General features: G+C 42.7%; 1 protein-coding gene across 1 annotated transcript; it reads left to right on the forward strand.

The window, feature by feature from the left end:
• The first annotated feature begins 203 nt into the window (after positions 1 to 203).
• LOC115777868 (PR domain zinc finger protein 12-like) lies at positions 204 to 8,250 on the forward strand. The gene is made up of 6 exons (XM_030725890.1): positions 204 to 657; positions 2,068 to 2,133; positions 2,274 to 2,398; positions 3,825 to 3,980; positions 6,696 to 6,810; positions 7,772 to 8,250. Exons 1-6 carry the CDS (start codon positions 399 to 401, stop codon positions 8,248 to 8,250), a joined length of 1,200 nt encoding a protein of 399 aa, XP_030581750.1. The 5' UTR covers positions 204 to 398.
• Positions 8,251 to 15,892: the final 7,642 nt, after the last annotated feature.

Here is a 15,892-nt window from a genome sequence, read left to right on the forward strand (position 1 = left end):
CCCCTCCCACCACACACACACACACATACACACACACACACACACGCCTTGTGCACACTTCCTCTGAGCACTTTCTTCCATTCTCCGGATTTTAACTTCATTTCTTGTTTGCACATTCAAACAGAAGCAGCTCCTCTCAGCTCCTCTCAGCTCCTCTCTGCTCCTCTCTGCTCCTCTCTGCTCCTCTCAGCTCCTCTCAGCTCCTCTCAGCTCCTCTCTGCTCCTCTCTGCTCTTCTCAGCTCCTCTCAGCTCCTCTCTGCTCCTCATGTTTGGGGACATTTTTAAAGAACAGCTGGATTTTTAGCCACACTTTCTGGATCTTGTTGTAAAGTTTGTTCAGCGGGAGGATTTTTTAATCTTTCCCGCGGTCCCCTGACACTGACCCGGCTCCCCCGCCATGGGCTCCGTGCTGCCCGGCTCCTCTCTGGGCCTGAAGCCGGGCTTCAAGCCGCAGCAGCCGCCGCTCTCCCTCGCAGACATCATCACCTCGGACATCCTGCACAGCTTCCTGTACGGCCGCTGGAGGCACGTGCTGGGCGAACAGCAGCACCACCACTCACACCAGCATCACCTGCAGCACGAGGATCGCACCGCCCCAAGCGCGAGCCCCAAGACCGCGTTCACCGCCGAGGTGCTCGCGCAGTCCTTCTCCGGAGGTGAGTGCGCGCAGAAGCTCACCTGAGAAACTCAGTTTCATTTCATATGCAGCAGCTTTCATTTTTCAGGCGGATGTTTCTTTTTATTTTTTTATTTTGGGTGATTTTAAGATAAACGTGTAATTTCAAACTTGCATATCGAAATCAAACATTAACATGCGCAGCAAAAATAAAAACTCACCTCATTTCATCCCGAAGCCACATTTTTAAAATCAGGTTTTCTACGCGCTTTGGTTCGATTTTATTTATTTTTTATTTATTGATTTAGATTCAATTAGGTTTTAATTAATTTCATTATGATTAATATAATTACATAAACGTAGCCTGTGATTTAATTTTGGCCCCTGAAACGAAAAGTTTTAATAAAAAATAAATATGAGATGAATTTAATGTTTAAATTTATCAGTAAAATAATCAATTTTACTGATTAAATATTAATTTAAAGTATTGCTCATCGTTTCTTAATTACCGGTTATCCTCGGATCAAAGTGCAAAGCCAGAATAGATATTTGAATTAACAGTAACAACCACTTGCTGATAAAACGGTTCATTCCCAAAGATTCCCGGACGCTGCTGATCGATAATCGATCACTCGAGCCGCGGCCCGTTTCGCTCTCGTACGCGCACTCATTTCATTTTAATTTTAACGTCGTTTTATTGTGAAATTCGTTCCCGTTTTCGGTAAAATTCGTTGGGAATCATTTTATAGGAGTGTTCGGAGTTGAGATCTGCTCCCGTCTCTGCTTTATTTCCGCCGCAGGAATTTCAAATCCCGGTTTTCCTCTCGTGTGAACGGAACCGGTCGCTTCACGTTCCTCTTCACGGACTTTACCAAGTTTTTTTCATTACTACTTTCCAGCTGGGATAATCTGGCAGCGCTTTTATCGCCGCTGAAATCTCTTTTCTGATTAATGTCACAAACGTTTCACGCTCGGGCTGAAGCGTGAAACACGCTGCGACAGAAAGGAGCGCCGAGCCTCTCTGACTGAAGTTCGCACTTTCATTTTCATTCCTTTTATTGCGCTTTTCTGTCTTTAATCCGCCCCCGCGCTCTTTCTTTTTCTGTCTTGTAAAATCTGCACTCTGGATTTTCCTAAAAGCGGTCATGAATTTAGATTTCGTCTCTGTGGCTCTCCGGGCAGCAGGGGGGGAGCCGAGGGAGAAAAAAGCATTTAACCCTTTTTCAGTGTGCATGATCCGTTTCATGCTGTTTGCACTGCTTATTCATCCTCTCAGGGTATCTTTCACACAGAAAACCCGCAGAAAAGTACGCGCTGAGCATTTATGACGCAGTTTAAAATGTGCAAAAACTTCAGCGGAGTATATATGTGTATATATATAAATAATTTTTCCAGACGTGGGAAGGGCGTGTTAAACATGTTCACATCTGCGTGTTGTGTTTGTGTTTAGAGGTGCAGAAGCTGTCCAGTCTGGTTTTACCCAGTGAGGTGATCATCGCTCAGAGTTCAGTCCCAGGTAAATCCCACCTGTAAATCTGGACCTGGATTCTCTTTGTGTTTTTTGATGCTTTCATTGGTTTTTGTCTCTGTAAGGAGAAGATCCTCAAGCTGATCACTGTTTTCTCCTCACTGTGTTTCTGTTTCCTGTTGTCCCAGGAGAGGGTCTGGGTATTTTCTCTAAAACCTGGATCAAAGCAGGGACAGAGATGGGTCCTTTCACTGGACGCCTCGTCTCACCTGAACACATCGACCTGTACAAGAACAACAACCTTATGTGGGAGGTGAGGCGATGCCACTGTGACCTTCACAGACTCACTTCTCTTTTCCAGCTCTGTTGTTTCCTTTTCTTGGATTTTACCAGAGCAGCTTTGCATGATTCACAGTGCCAAATAATCCTTCTATATCTTCTACTGGGCCTGCCTTCATCTGTGTGAGGTCATTAAAAACCCACTTAATTATGATTGGTGAGCTGAACTGTCTGTATAACCAGCTGACATCACAGTTCAGTCACAGTTGACCTCATTATTTTAAATTCTGACATCATACATGACCTCGTTACCCTGACACCCTGCCTGAGCTCCGAGTTGTTTAGGTTGTTCTCATCAGAGAGAGGGTTTAGGGTCAGTGCTGCTCCCATTTGGAGTTACCCACGGTTCGATTCTAGCTAGTTCACACCTAACAAGCTAATTGCTACATAGGCAGTAAATACAGGGCCAGTATTGCTGATACTGATACCGATACCAATACTTTTTAATCATTATGAAGAATTTTCATGACGTTTAAGTGTTTTGTGAGGTTTTTTCTTTTCCTTTGGATCATTAATTAGTTAAAAAACCAGGATAGAATTGGGCAAAGTTTTTGTTCTGAAACATTAGAACAGTAACAAAATAATTTTCCTCATACACTTTCCTCATACATACACAAAATGATCACTCAAGAACAAATAAAAAAAAAAGTATAATACAAAAATGTATTATCACTCCAAAATTATCACTCCAACATTATAAACATTTACGCTTCTGGCCCCACCCCTACTTCCAGCACGCATTCGATGTCAAAAATATAAGACAATTTGGCCCTTTAAGTTACTTTTTTGACATTTCACTAACTCATCTTAATTACAGGGGAAAGCGAAATGTCAAAAAAGTAATTTGGCCAAATTGTGTTATATTTTTGACATCAAATTGTGGGCTGGAAGTAGGGGGAGGGGCCGGAAGTGGCCCGTAAAATATGTTACGTGTCACTTGACAGTATAACATCAAAACAAAGCGGGGAGGGTAGGAGCAAAGTGTGCCTGCTCTGTGCTGTGACAGGAGGCACTTAGTCAGCTCGCATCTTTGATGAAACCGCAGCACTGCATACAGGAGAGTAACTGAAGCTGAAGTATCGATCTCATTAAACTGGTATTGATCAATATCAATACCAACGTTGGTATCGATATTATCAATATTTGGATCGATCCATCCACCACTACTTGCTACCAAAATATCTAAACTGACCAGTAAGCTGATTTTTAGCATGCTAACTAACTAACCTCACCTTAACTTCCTCACCTGCACTACTGCCATATTTCAACTGGTTACCATGTCAGAAAGTTACATTAGTTAGCTCTCAGTTGTTTCTGAGATTTTTGAAATAACCACAAACTAAACTAATGACTTTAGCTGGAAATGATGCTGATTTTCTTATTCCTGTCTTCTTCCTCAGGTGTTTAATGAGGACGGCACAGTCAGGTATTTTATCGATGCAAGTCAGGAGGACCAGCGTAGCTGGATGACGTACATCAAGTGTGCGAGGAACGAGCAGGAGCAGAACCTCGAGGTGGTCCAGATCGGCAGCAGCATATTCTACAAGGCGGTGGAGGTCAGTGAAACTCAGTCAGGTCTGAGCACATGTGTGCATGAGCTTCTCAGGTATCCATCACACTGGTTTCTAGCTGCAGGCTCTCCTGTAGATGAAGGCTGGTGTAGATCTGACTGCCCCACGCAGGTTGTCCTCAGGCACACATACACCTGCATTACTGGTGAAAATTGTGGTGAAACACTGGTGGCATCATGTTGGTTTGGAGGCTGAAGTTCTGGATGGTTCAGGGATGTCTTTTCTTCCATGTGTCTGCTCAGAATTTTTTATTTTGTTTGATTTGAATTCACTTTTATCACATCATCTACTGGAGGATCTCAGCAGAGTAAAGGATGATTTACATGTTTTAGTGAGGAACTCTAAAATGATTCTGCACGCAGTGTTTCCTGTCAGTTTAAGTTTTGGAGATCAGTTAAAATGGTCTCTTAACCTTCATCTGTAATCTGGATTAAACTGAACTTTATTGAAACACAAACAAAAAGCGCAGACATATTTTTGTTATTTTCTTTCTAGAAAAACATGAGAAACATACTGCAGGCATCAATCAAATAATCATGAGAAAAAGCCTCTCAGGTTACCCAGAAACACTGGACAGAATCACGGAGCTGGCTGCTGACTCGTGGTCGCCTCTAATGTGATCTCAGTTTAAAATGAACATAAATAAATACTTGAATTTATTTTTAATTACAACAACAAAAATGTCTGCAGAAAAAAATAAAAATAAGAATGCAAAGGTCACTAAACCAACCACAGCAACTACAGCAACAACTGAAAATGGGAACTTCTGCCTCTAAACCAACGATAAAATCAACCAGGTCTCCAAGCAATACATCAATACCTCGAACTACAACAACTCCTGCAACTGAAAATGATAACAACAGCAACGGAGTTTTTTCTGAGGAGGAAGGTACTTGACTGACTGCAGGAGCGGTTACACCTTCAGCAACACCTGAAACCTGAGACAGCAACTTCTGCAAATTTAAAATAAAATCACTAAAACTACAACAACCAACTCAACCAACCAAACCAACCAGTGACACACCAACGTTTACCTGGACGTTTCCTGTTCACACCTGAGGGGTGCAGACTGGTGGACTCCTGGTGTTCATGAGGCTGGATTAGATTAGATTAGATTAGATTAGATTAGATTAGATTAGATTAGATTAGATTAGATTAGATTAGAAAAAACTGTATTAATCTCTTTAGGAAGATTCTTTCAGGGAATCAAGAGACAGCGACCATAAATATCTTATAGTGTATCTAATAGTGTATCTTTACCTGAGGCTCACGCAAGTTTTCTCCTGTGGTTACCTTCACCTCTATATGAGTACTAACTTCATTAAAACGTCATCAGTTACCTGAGTTCATCCTCTGCTGCAGTCTGCACTAAACTGAGCTCAAGTGTGCGCACTCTGTTGGCGGGATGATGGAGAATTTTAAAGGTTTCATTTACTGCAGTAAAAGTACTGAAACCTCCCAGTAAAAATACTCTGTTACATCAAGTAAAAATGTACATGTCACCATGAAACCTTCCCAGCTGATAACCTACATCAAGGTAGTTAATTTCACTAAAAGTTATGTTAAAACATGCAAACATGAACTCAGGAACCATGCACTAACCTACACCAATGTCAAATGGAAAAGGTGAAAAATCCTTTATGTGTAGAAAGGACACGTGCTGGAGAAGCAAAATAGACCAAAATTAATTAATAACTTTGATCGTGAATTAATCTGAAGATTATCTTCCTGCTTTTCATTTTATCTTTTAATTTGCACATTAGAACAGTCATCACACAAACACGTGCTGTTTTCTGCAGAGCTGCAGATTAAAACAGAAATAAGTTCAGATATTACTGAATGAAAATGAAGAGAAAAAACATCTTGAATATGTTTTAATATCTATTTATGAATATTCTAGCAAATGTAATAAGAGGCACCACACATTCAGATATTTATCCAAAACTGCAGCTATTAAAAAAAAAATCAGATAAGCGTGAATGCTGTGGGGCTGAGAGCTCGCCCTTAACGCCACGCTGATCTAGTCTAGTCACAATGTAATGTAATAACATTGTAAGTAATTGTGTAATATTTGTTGTTGTAAACCTTTTGTAAAAAGACAAAACACACAGTAAATAAAGTTAAAGCTCAAGTTGACTCATGTACAGTAACAACATTATTGTTACACAAATTTCATACAGATATTTTTGGGGAGCAATAATCATGGATGTGATGACAGTGTGACTCTGACCATCATTAAAGAACATGTGCAAGAATGATGGAAATCATAAATGAAAAGATTCCTTAAAATTAAATTTCATGTCCGTGCTGTCGTCAGTTTTCTAAAAATGAATCCTGGAGGGGACGAAGGTCGGGCAGATTTTAGACCCTTTTTTTGTCCGTTATGTAGAAGAACCTGGCTGAGCTTTGATGTCCTGTGGAGTCGAGCTCGGGTTCACAGACTCATGGATACTTGAATATTAGACATATGGACCTAAAATATGATCTGATTTGAACTCAGCTCTGAACATGTTTTAGTATTTATGACAATATTGATTTAAGGGAAAGAATCAAAGACAGGATAAAAACGTGTAAATCAAACAATAATACTGTGATGGCAATTAAATAAAGTTGGTACAGTAAAATAAGACGACAATAAATCAAAAGTTGATGACATTCAGATAATTATTGTTCTCCTTGCTATTTCTTTTCTCTCGTCAGACGATCCCTCCCGACCAGGAGCTGCTCGTCTGGTACGGAAACTCCCACAACACCTTCCTGGGAATCCCTGGAATTCCTGGAGGAGAGGAAGACCAGAACAAGAAGACCAAGAGCGGTAACAATTTATGATTATTGATCAGTGAATTCATCCAAAAACACAGATATTTCCTTGTAGACAATAAAAGCATAAAAATACTCTTTAGCAATTAACATTTTATTATTTGAAAAGTTTGCATTGCATTCATCTGAATCAGCAATAATCCATCAAATCTATTATTATTATTATTATCATTATTATTATTATTATTGTTACACTGTAACAGTACTGTAGTTTTCTAAACATGAAAATGTTATTTTCGGAATAATAATAATAGTTAATATTATATTGGCAATAGTTATTTCTATTGAGATAAGAATGTTAATGAAAAATATATCTAGAAATAAATAAATATATTAAATTGTTACAGAATACTGAATAATAATTTAAAACATAAATGTAAATTTTTTCTTATGGCTTTTTAAAATATTACAAAAGTAAAGTATATAAAGTATATTTTCATACACATTTCAAGTGTTTATTATTAATATTATTCGTACAGTATATTAATATTGTACAATATTAATAATATTGTACAATATTAATATGTACTTTTCATATTATTTAATTTAATAATAATAATAATAGCCCTGCGACAGGCTGGAACCTGTACAGGGTGTATTCTGCCTCACCCTATGACAGCTGGGAAAGGCTCCAGCGCCCCCCCCCCCCCCCCCACCCCCGCAACCCTGAACAGGATAAGCAGAAGAGGATGGATAAATGGATAATAATAATCATAATCATAATAATAGAGGCAATCTTTCCACACAACTCTGCACAGCTCTCTAGCACTGCCCCCCAGCAGGCTTCCTGAAGTTAGCCAGTCAGAAGAAAGTCAGGTTTTAGGGAGGTGGGGGTTTTAAAGCAACAGGAGCTAAAGCAGCTTGTTTCAGGCAGAAGTCCCAGCAAAGATCACATGTTCCTCAGGCCACAGGTGAGGTGGTCATCTCCACATTCAGCTTTTTTCTCTTCTGTGCAGATGATTTCCACACCTGTGAAGGTTCCACGTCCTCCTCGTCTTCCTCCTCTTCCACCAGTCTGGGGCGCATGCGGTGTGTTATCTGTCACCGTGGCTTCAACTCTCGCAGCAACCTGCGCTCCCACATGCGCATCCACACACTGGACAAGCCGTTCGTCTGCCGCTTCTGCAACCGCCGTTTCAGCCAATCATCCACGCTGAGGAACCACGTCCGGTTGCACACCGGAGAGCGTCCCTACAAGTGCCACGTCTGCCAGTCGGCGTACTCGCAGCTGGCCGGCCTGCGGGCGCACCAGAAGAGCGCCAGGCACCGTCCCACAGGGGATGCCGCGGCCCCAGGAGGTGGTGTGGTGGTGGTGGGAGGAGGTGGAGGGGGCGTGCACTCGGCGCGCTCACCTCCTCCTTCTCACCCACCACAGTTGACCGCCGTGCCCCACCCAGCATCCCTGGTTCACCACATACCCAACATGGTGCTGTGATGGGGCGATGGCGAGGGGGACACACAGACACACACAGACTACTACGGACACATTTCAGCCTGGAAACAGGACAGGAAGCTGCTCCCACACACAGGTGTTTAGTTACCCAGGTAAAAGAGTTGCAGCTGTTCATGTATCAACAACAAATTCCTGACAGGTGTTTGGAGGGCACCGTCTTCTGCCGCACAAACAGCTAAAATAAGAAAAGGCAAATCGCTCTTCTTTGAACTTGCCGCTGTGAAAAAAAACAAAACAAAACAAAACAATTCCCCTCCAGGGCTGAAACATGAAGCTGCAGTTCCTCTGCTGTCCAGCAGAGGCGCCACAGTGAGTCAGTCCCCATAGACTCCCATATTAAAACTTTCCCGCAGAAATAAACATGTTTAAGGCCTGATACAGAAACTGCTTTGGTCCCTGTAGACAATTCCCTCCTTCATAACAGGATGTTTTATAGGCAAATTTAACCAAACTTAAACCACACCCGATTGTGATGATCTGAGTGATCTGAATGTGGCCCACAAACGGCTCACTACTGGAGGCTGAGTTGTGCTCAGAGTTGGGACCTGAAATGAGAGCAGTTTGTGGGAGGGTTTATTTGGCTCACGGCTGGGCATTGTTCAGCTGCCTGGGTAGAAAACTGCCAACTGTGGTTATTTCAATGAGCAGACACACCATGGAGAGGGGTCGTTACATGCATGCATACACGTATTAGCCGACAGGTGACACCCCTCACCCCACAGTTTCTTCTGAAAGTGTCTCTTCAAGAGGACGAGGAGAAGCTGAAACAAAGGATTGATGTTCGGGTTGCACGATGAGACGTGTTAGGTTGTGCATGTCTGTATGAGTCCTGTATCTACGAGCTTAAATGTGTTGTGCTTTGATCTGCATGCTCCAGCTTCTCTGTTAAAGGTTGTAAAGTGTGTGTTGAAAACAAGAAGGTGCTACAGTCTGAGCACTGAGACTTCTTCAGAGGAAAACACTGAGTTTCTGGTAGATTGTCCGCCTGGTCGGTTTGTCCATGTACAGTCAAGGCAAAAAGAAAGTACATCCTCTCTCAGTTCAAGGTTCAACATATCAGGACATAACTGGTCTTTAGCTGGTCTCAGAACTATTTAAATACACTCTCAGATGAACAACAAGCACAATTCATTACACCATGTCATTATTTAACAAACATTAAGTCAAAATGCAAATGCAGTGTGTGAAAAACTAAGTTCACCACTGGCATTAAGAGGGTTAGTGGCAGAAAGGTGCTGCTCATCAAATCCATTGATTAACTGATGAGCCAGCGTGAGCACCTAAATCTGACGTTTTTGGCAGTTTTCTGGTCTGGACATGATGCTGAGGAGGAAAAGACATCAGCAATGATCTTAAAGAAGCAGCTGTTGCTGAGAAAAGGTTATAAGGTCATTTCCAAACAGTCTGAGCTCCATCATTCTGCAGTGAGGAAGATTATTCAAAAATACAAAACAATCAGCTGCCAGCCTTCCCAGGAGAGGACATCCCAGCAGATTCACCCTGAGCTCAGACTGTGCAACAATCAGAGAAACTGCAACACACCCCAGAGCTCCATCTCAGACTCAGTTAGCATGTTAAAGGTTAAAGGTCAAGACAGCACAATTAGAAACAAGTATGGCTGGTTTGGAAGGGCTTATGAGAGAGCGTCCTCACACTAAAAGAACATGGCAGCACAGCTGAGGTTTGCAAATCTGCATCTGAACAAACCACAAGACCTTTGGAACTACAAGATGAGACCAAAGTGGAGATGTTTGTCCATGATGCACAGCAGCACAAACACCTCAGACCAGCTGTCAGCACAGTGGTGGAGGGCTGAGGATTTGTGACTCAGTGATTGCATGAGGATCCCTGCAGTCACTGAGTGGACCATGAACTCCTCTGTGTACCAAAGCATTCAGTCACATGTGAGTTTACTGGACTGAATACTGATTCAGTGCCGACGTGTTGGCTTGTAGCAGGTTGAGTTAAAGGTCAAATCCTAAATAATTCTTTGTGTCTGTATTCAGCTGTTACCAGAGCTGCTGTACTGTCTCTTTAGCCTTGTTGTGCAGCAGTAGTCTTAATGCTAGCACTTTAACTTACATTTTATGGATTTAAAAAACAAAATTTAATTCTGAAACACTGAACTTTGTTTTGCTTTTGGTATAAAAGTTTTGGAGTTATAATCTCTAAATGTTTTTACTCTAAATGATGGACACTACAGCCTAGCCTGCCATGGTGGTGACAGCTTCATGCAAACATGTTCATTAACCAGGAAATGATGGAAAAAGACTGACAGTAGAAAAAGAAAACACACACTGTTAGCTGCATGTTAGCTAGAGTCATGTTAGCTTTACTGACCAATAAATCAGTTTGCTAAAAACTCATTAACTTCCTTTGAAGAAGTTCACCTTTGACTGAAACAGGCGGAGCCTGAAATTGAGCCTGTTTGACTCTTATTTTCATCATTAATGTTGGTGCTGGGTCGACTGAGGCCTAATCTGGATGACAGCATTTGGTAAAAAGTATTAGAAATCTAATTTTATCTCTACATGACTGAGGCCTGATTTGTATATAGATACGCTCGGAGTGATGAGAACTAATGACTGATGGAGCCTTTTCTCTTCGCACTGTTAAAGATAAACATGTGAATATAAACATGAGATGTGCTTTATGCCCAGAATATAATTCTATTGTCACTTTATCTCTGTATATGTACAAGGTCGTAAATGGCACACGTATATGAAGTATGTTGACTTCTATAAAGTACACTGTATTTGAGGCTATATACTCTTAATAAAGTATTACTGTATTTCACCCTTACCCTCTGCAGGTGCATCAGTTTGTTGTTTTACAACAGGATCTGTGGTGAGAGCAGGGAGCAGGTGGAGGAGAGCCTGGAGAGGTGGAGGTATGCTCTGGAGAGAAGAGGAATGAAATTCAGTAGAAGCACGACAGAATACATATGTGTGAATGAGAGAGAGGCGGGTGGAAAGGTGAAGCTGCAAGGAGCAGAGGGAGTGAAGGTAGAGGAGTTTAAATACCTGTGGTCAACCATCCAAAGTTGCTGCGAGGTAGGAGGAGAAGAGGAAAACCTCAGAGGCACCCAGGACCCACTGCACCAGCGTAGGGTTTGACAATATATGCCTCCCCAGACCATCAGGGACCCACCACCAAACTGGCCATGCTGAACAATGTTAGGCAGCAAAACTTTATCCAGGGCTTCACCAGACCCTTTCACATCTGTCACGTGTGCTCAGGGTGAACCTGCTCTCATCTGTGAGAAGCACAGGGCTCCAGTGGTGGACCTGCCAATTCTGGTATTATATGCCAAATGACAATCTGGCTCCACGGTGTCGCGCAGTGAGCAGAGCCTAGAGGACGTCAGGCCCTCAGGCCACCTTCAAGAAGTCTGTTTCTGATTGTTTGATAGTCAGAGACATTCACACCAGTGGCTGCTGGAGGTCAATCTGAAAGACACACAGAAATCTGAGTTTGGAGGATCATGAGATGATCTGTGATGTCATCATCATGCAGAAACAAACAGCTGATTAACAAAGAGTTTATGAATCAACATCAGACACAATGCAGCTCCTTACTCCACATTTCATCAGACTGCTGAGAACAACACACACATCTCTGTGTCCACCAATCAGCAATCAGACTCTTTCAAAATAAAACACCTGCTGACCTCTGACCTCACAAGGTGACCTGGTTGTTTCCATGACAACCAGGAGGTCTGAGATCAGGGAGGATATTTTATTGATGGACTGCAGCAGCTTTTTGTGTGTGTGTGTGTGTGTGTGTGAGTGAGAGAGAGGGAGAGAGAGAGAGAGGGGAGAGAGAGGCAGGTGAGAGAGAGACAGGTGTGTGTGTGTGTGTGAGAGAGAGAGAGAGAGAGCGAGAGAGAGAGAGAGAGGAGGGAGAGAGAGGAGGTGAGAGAGGGAGAGAGAGAGGAGAGGTGAGAGAGAGAGGAGAGAGACAGGTGTGGTGTGTGGTGTGGAGGGAGAGAGAGGAGAGAGAGAGGGGAGAGAGAGGGAGAGGGAGAGGGAGAGAGAGAGAGAGAGAGACAGAGAGAGGAGAGAGAGGAGAGAGAGGAGAGAGAGAGAGAGAGAGAGAGAGAGAGAGAGAGGAGAGAGAGAGAGACAGGTGTGTGTGTGTGTGTGGTGAGAGAGAGAGAGAGAGGGAGGAGAGAGAGAGAGAGAGAGAGAGAGAGAGGAGAGAGAAGAGAGAGAGAGAGAGAGAGAGAGAGAGAGAGAGAGAGAGACAGAGAGAGAGGCAGACGGGTTCCAGATGCAGAAACAGAGTGAAGGACGCAAACGTGACTTTGGCTCCATCTGGTGGAGAAACAAACCCCCTGAGGACTCGTGGATGCCATCAGCCACATCATTAAAAGCACCTCCTGATGCTGCAGGTCAGGAGCTCAGACAGTGAAGGTGAGCTGTGGTCTCTCAGACCCTCAGCTGGAGAATCTGGAGTCTTCCTGAACAGTGTTTGCACCGTGGCACAGAGAGTCTCTGGTCAACAGGATCTATGTAGAGGAAGTAAGAGTGGTGAAGGATGGTGAACATCTGGCTGCAGCTGAGGCTCTTTCACTCAGTAAACTGTCTTATGCTCACATTAGAGCTGCTCTCTCTATCTGACATTTGCATCTTTGCACAAAAATAATAAAAATGTATATTTAAATAAAGTGTAATCTAAAGGTCAGAAAGAATTCTCTAATGCCCAGGACCGATTCAGTTTCTCTCTAACTTGAAGCTGAAGTGTTTGGTTGTGGTTTGCAGGGACTCAGCTGACGGTCAGCTCCTAAAGGATTTTTCCTGACTAGCGCTGTGATTACAGCACATGTGAGAGAAACAGGGAAAATGCCAGTCTGTTAAAGGGCTGTTGGTAATATTTACTAAATGACTGATGAAACAGTGAAATACAGATTTGAACAGTTTGGGGGGATGGGCTCGAGTAAAAGGTGTAAGACTTTTACTGATGACGAACTTCTTCCAGATCTTTAGAATGTGGACACTGAGCTTACAGCAATCACCAGGTCAGACTGTGAGGCAGTGATAGATACATTACTACTCTAAACTGCCTGTAGTGTTGGTAAAGGCTGTCACTGAAATCTTTCTAAGGTGCGCTTCTCAAAGTGAAGTTCCAGCAGAGAACCAGCAGGGGGCAGACTTTGTCTTGTAATGAGCTTGGGAGACCCTGAGCAGATCTCTGAGTGCTTTACTCTGACAACCCTGCTGACCTGAGAGGTCTGCAGGGTTCAGGCTGTGCGAGCAGATCTGGAGGTGAAGCTTTCAGAGCTGGATGGATGAGCAGCAGTGAGTGCTGCAGGATGTTTGCTGCTGAGGGGGGATTGGTTCTCTGTGAACAGTTTCTTTGAGCAGCATTAAAAGATCAGGAAGGATCAATCGACTGTCTCTCTGTGATTTCTTCACATGCAACCTCTTTCAGCAAGGCTCCCGCCATCTCCCTGCTGCTCTAACAGTTACATTTGAGCTTCCTGATGAAGTGGACGGTGAGAAGAAGAAAAGGAAGGAGGGGGAGAGACAGAGACAGAGAGCCTGAGAGAAAAAGGCTCAAAGAGGCAGCTAAATGCTGAAACCCCAGTCAGGGAGCAGCTACAACCCACTCAGTCTGTGCCACACTGTTAGAGCTTCTGTTCAGTGTGTGTGTGTGTGTGTGTGTGTGTGTGTGTGGTCTCCGGCCAACATGTTTCTGAAAGAAATGGAGGGAAACTGAAAGTGATGCTTCACATTGTTGATGGACTGTAGTTTCAATGATCTGCTCTGAGATCAAAAGTTTACCTGAAAAATGCTCCAAATGGGGGAGGGGCTAACTTTCAGATGACCACTCCTCCTCAACTGTTTACCCCATTTGGAGCAGATTTAAAATCTTATAGCAGCTCTATTTGGCCTTTGACCTCTGACCTTGGATTTGACCTTCATAGCAGCAGGAAATCTGTAACCCTGCAAAGTAAAGTCAAGTTTTTTTTTTAAAAAAGTGTTCAATAAGTCCAAGGTTGGTTGTGGAGACGTCCTCAGACAGACGTGCAGCCACGAGATGAAGTCAGCACATCCACAGGTCGGAATATTCTGGATTAAAGATCAAACTGTTTCTCCAGGTCACAACATGCTGACGTCGCCTGACTGTCATGAGGAGCTGTGTGGCAGGCGAGGTTGGACCCAAAATGCAGGACTCGTCAAGCAAAACTGAACTTAAAAGTGTTTTTACTTGAGAGTAATGGAATAATAACACAGCTAAACTGGAGCTGGTCAGGTGCCAGAAATAAAATGCAAAACTACGGCGCAGGGAGACACACAACATGGTTAAACACTGAAAACAACACAACAAAAGAGAAGAGAAAAAAACAGATAATATATACACAGAGAATAACAAGGGAACACGCAGCAGGTGCAGAAAATCCTAAAAGATGAGACCAGGAAGTGAAACTAAACAGAGACCACCAGAGACAAAGAGTGACAAAGTAAAACGGGAAACAACAGAAACGCAGACATGACACAACAGTAGGAAAAAAACTAAACACACAACACAAGAGCTGAGAGACACAGAGGGATCACACACACACAGGAGCAAAAAAACAACGGGAAACAGAAATGTATTATAAGTATAACTAATAACAGGTTTATAAAACTATAACTAACCGAGACTCTGAACTGTAGGCAACACAACCTTCAGGAAAAACACAAAACACCGGGCAAACAGCCCAGGACCACGACACGGACAGGCTGAGGCGGAATAACCCCGCTCTGCTTCCAAATCTAATATCGACCTTTTCCTCACGCTTTAATTGTTCTGTGAACAAAGGAGAAATATGACCACACAAAGCCACCGTGAGAAGACATAAGCTCACAGTTCAACGCACAGCTCAGGTGTGGGAGGAGTTTCAGTCGGCCTCAAGGTGATCCTGATAAACCTGAAGTTCCTTAAGGCTCTGGATGCTGCAGCCTGTTACCAAGAAACAAGCTGAGAAAGCTTAATACCAAGCAGTGATGACACAGTTACCTTGAGAAAGTAATCCGATTACTGATTACACCTTTAAAAAGTAACTTAGTTACTTTACTGATTACTTAATTTTGGAAGTAACTCAGTTAGACTACAGGTTACTTTATTAGTTACATTCAACAGCTGCCGGTGTTGTGCCAAAAAGTGATTTCCAGTATTTGCATAATCTGTGAAACGTGTCAAACATATCTCTCATGAATGATATCGGCTCATTTTGAGTGGCAAACAGCATTTCTGTCACAAGGTAGAAGCAAAGTGACTTTTATATATTCATTTTTTATCAAGGTAAAACCTGTCATTGGCATTAAAAATGTCTTTTTAAACAGAAATCTGGCTCAGAAGGCTGCAGGAATCACAACAAATATAACATCACAGTTATATAAAGATATTTTAAGTGGCCCAGAAGCTCTGGATTGATTATAATGCAAGTACAATAACACAGGCTCCTAAAGATTGTTGAAAAACAAATTATTTCTTCATTTTATAAATAAGCCCCTCATAAATCATGCTGACTGCACTCTGTTTACCAATATAAGCAAATACATTACACATAAAAACACACAGAAACATCGGAATCACTTTATGGCAGACAAACATTGTTTGCCTGGGTGCTGGGGGG

This window comes from Archocentrus centrarchus, unplaced genomic scaffold (genome assembly GCF_007364275.1).
Source record: "Archocentrus centrarchus isolate MPI-CPG fArcCen1 unplaced genomic scaffold, fArcCen1 scaffold_82_ctg1, whole genome shotgun sequence".
NCBI classification, from domain to species: Eukaryota; Metazoa; Chordata; class Actinopteri; order Cichliformes; family Cichlidae; genus Archocentrus; species Archocentrus centrarchus.

What these genes read in the sequence shown, in the direction of transcription:
- LOC115777868 (XM_030725890.1), top strand. Translation starts at nt 399, where the DNA reads ATGGGCTCCGTGCTGCCCGGCTCCTCTCTGGGCCTGAAGCCGGGCTTC. An exon ending in CGCTCAGAGTTCAGTCCCAG is followed by an intron (nt 2,134 to 2,273) that starts GTAAATCCCACC and finishes CTGTTGTCCCAG; the next exon opens with GAGAGGGTCTGGGTATTTTC. An exon ending in GAACAAGAAGACCAAGAGCG is followed by an intron (nt 6,811 to 7,771) that starts GTAACAATTTAT and finishes TCTTCTGTGCAG; the next exon opens with ATGATTTCCACACCTGTGAA.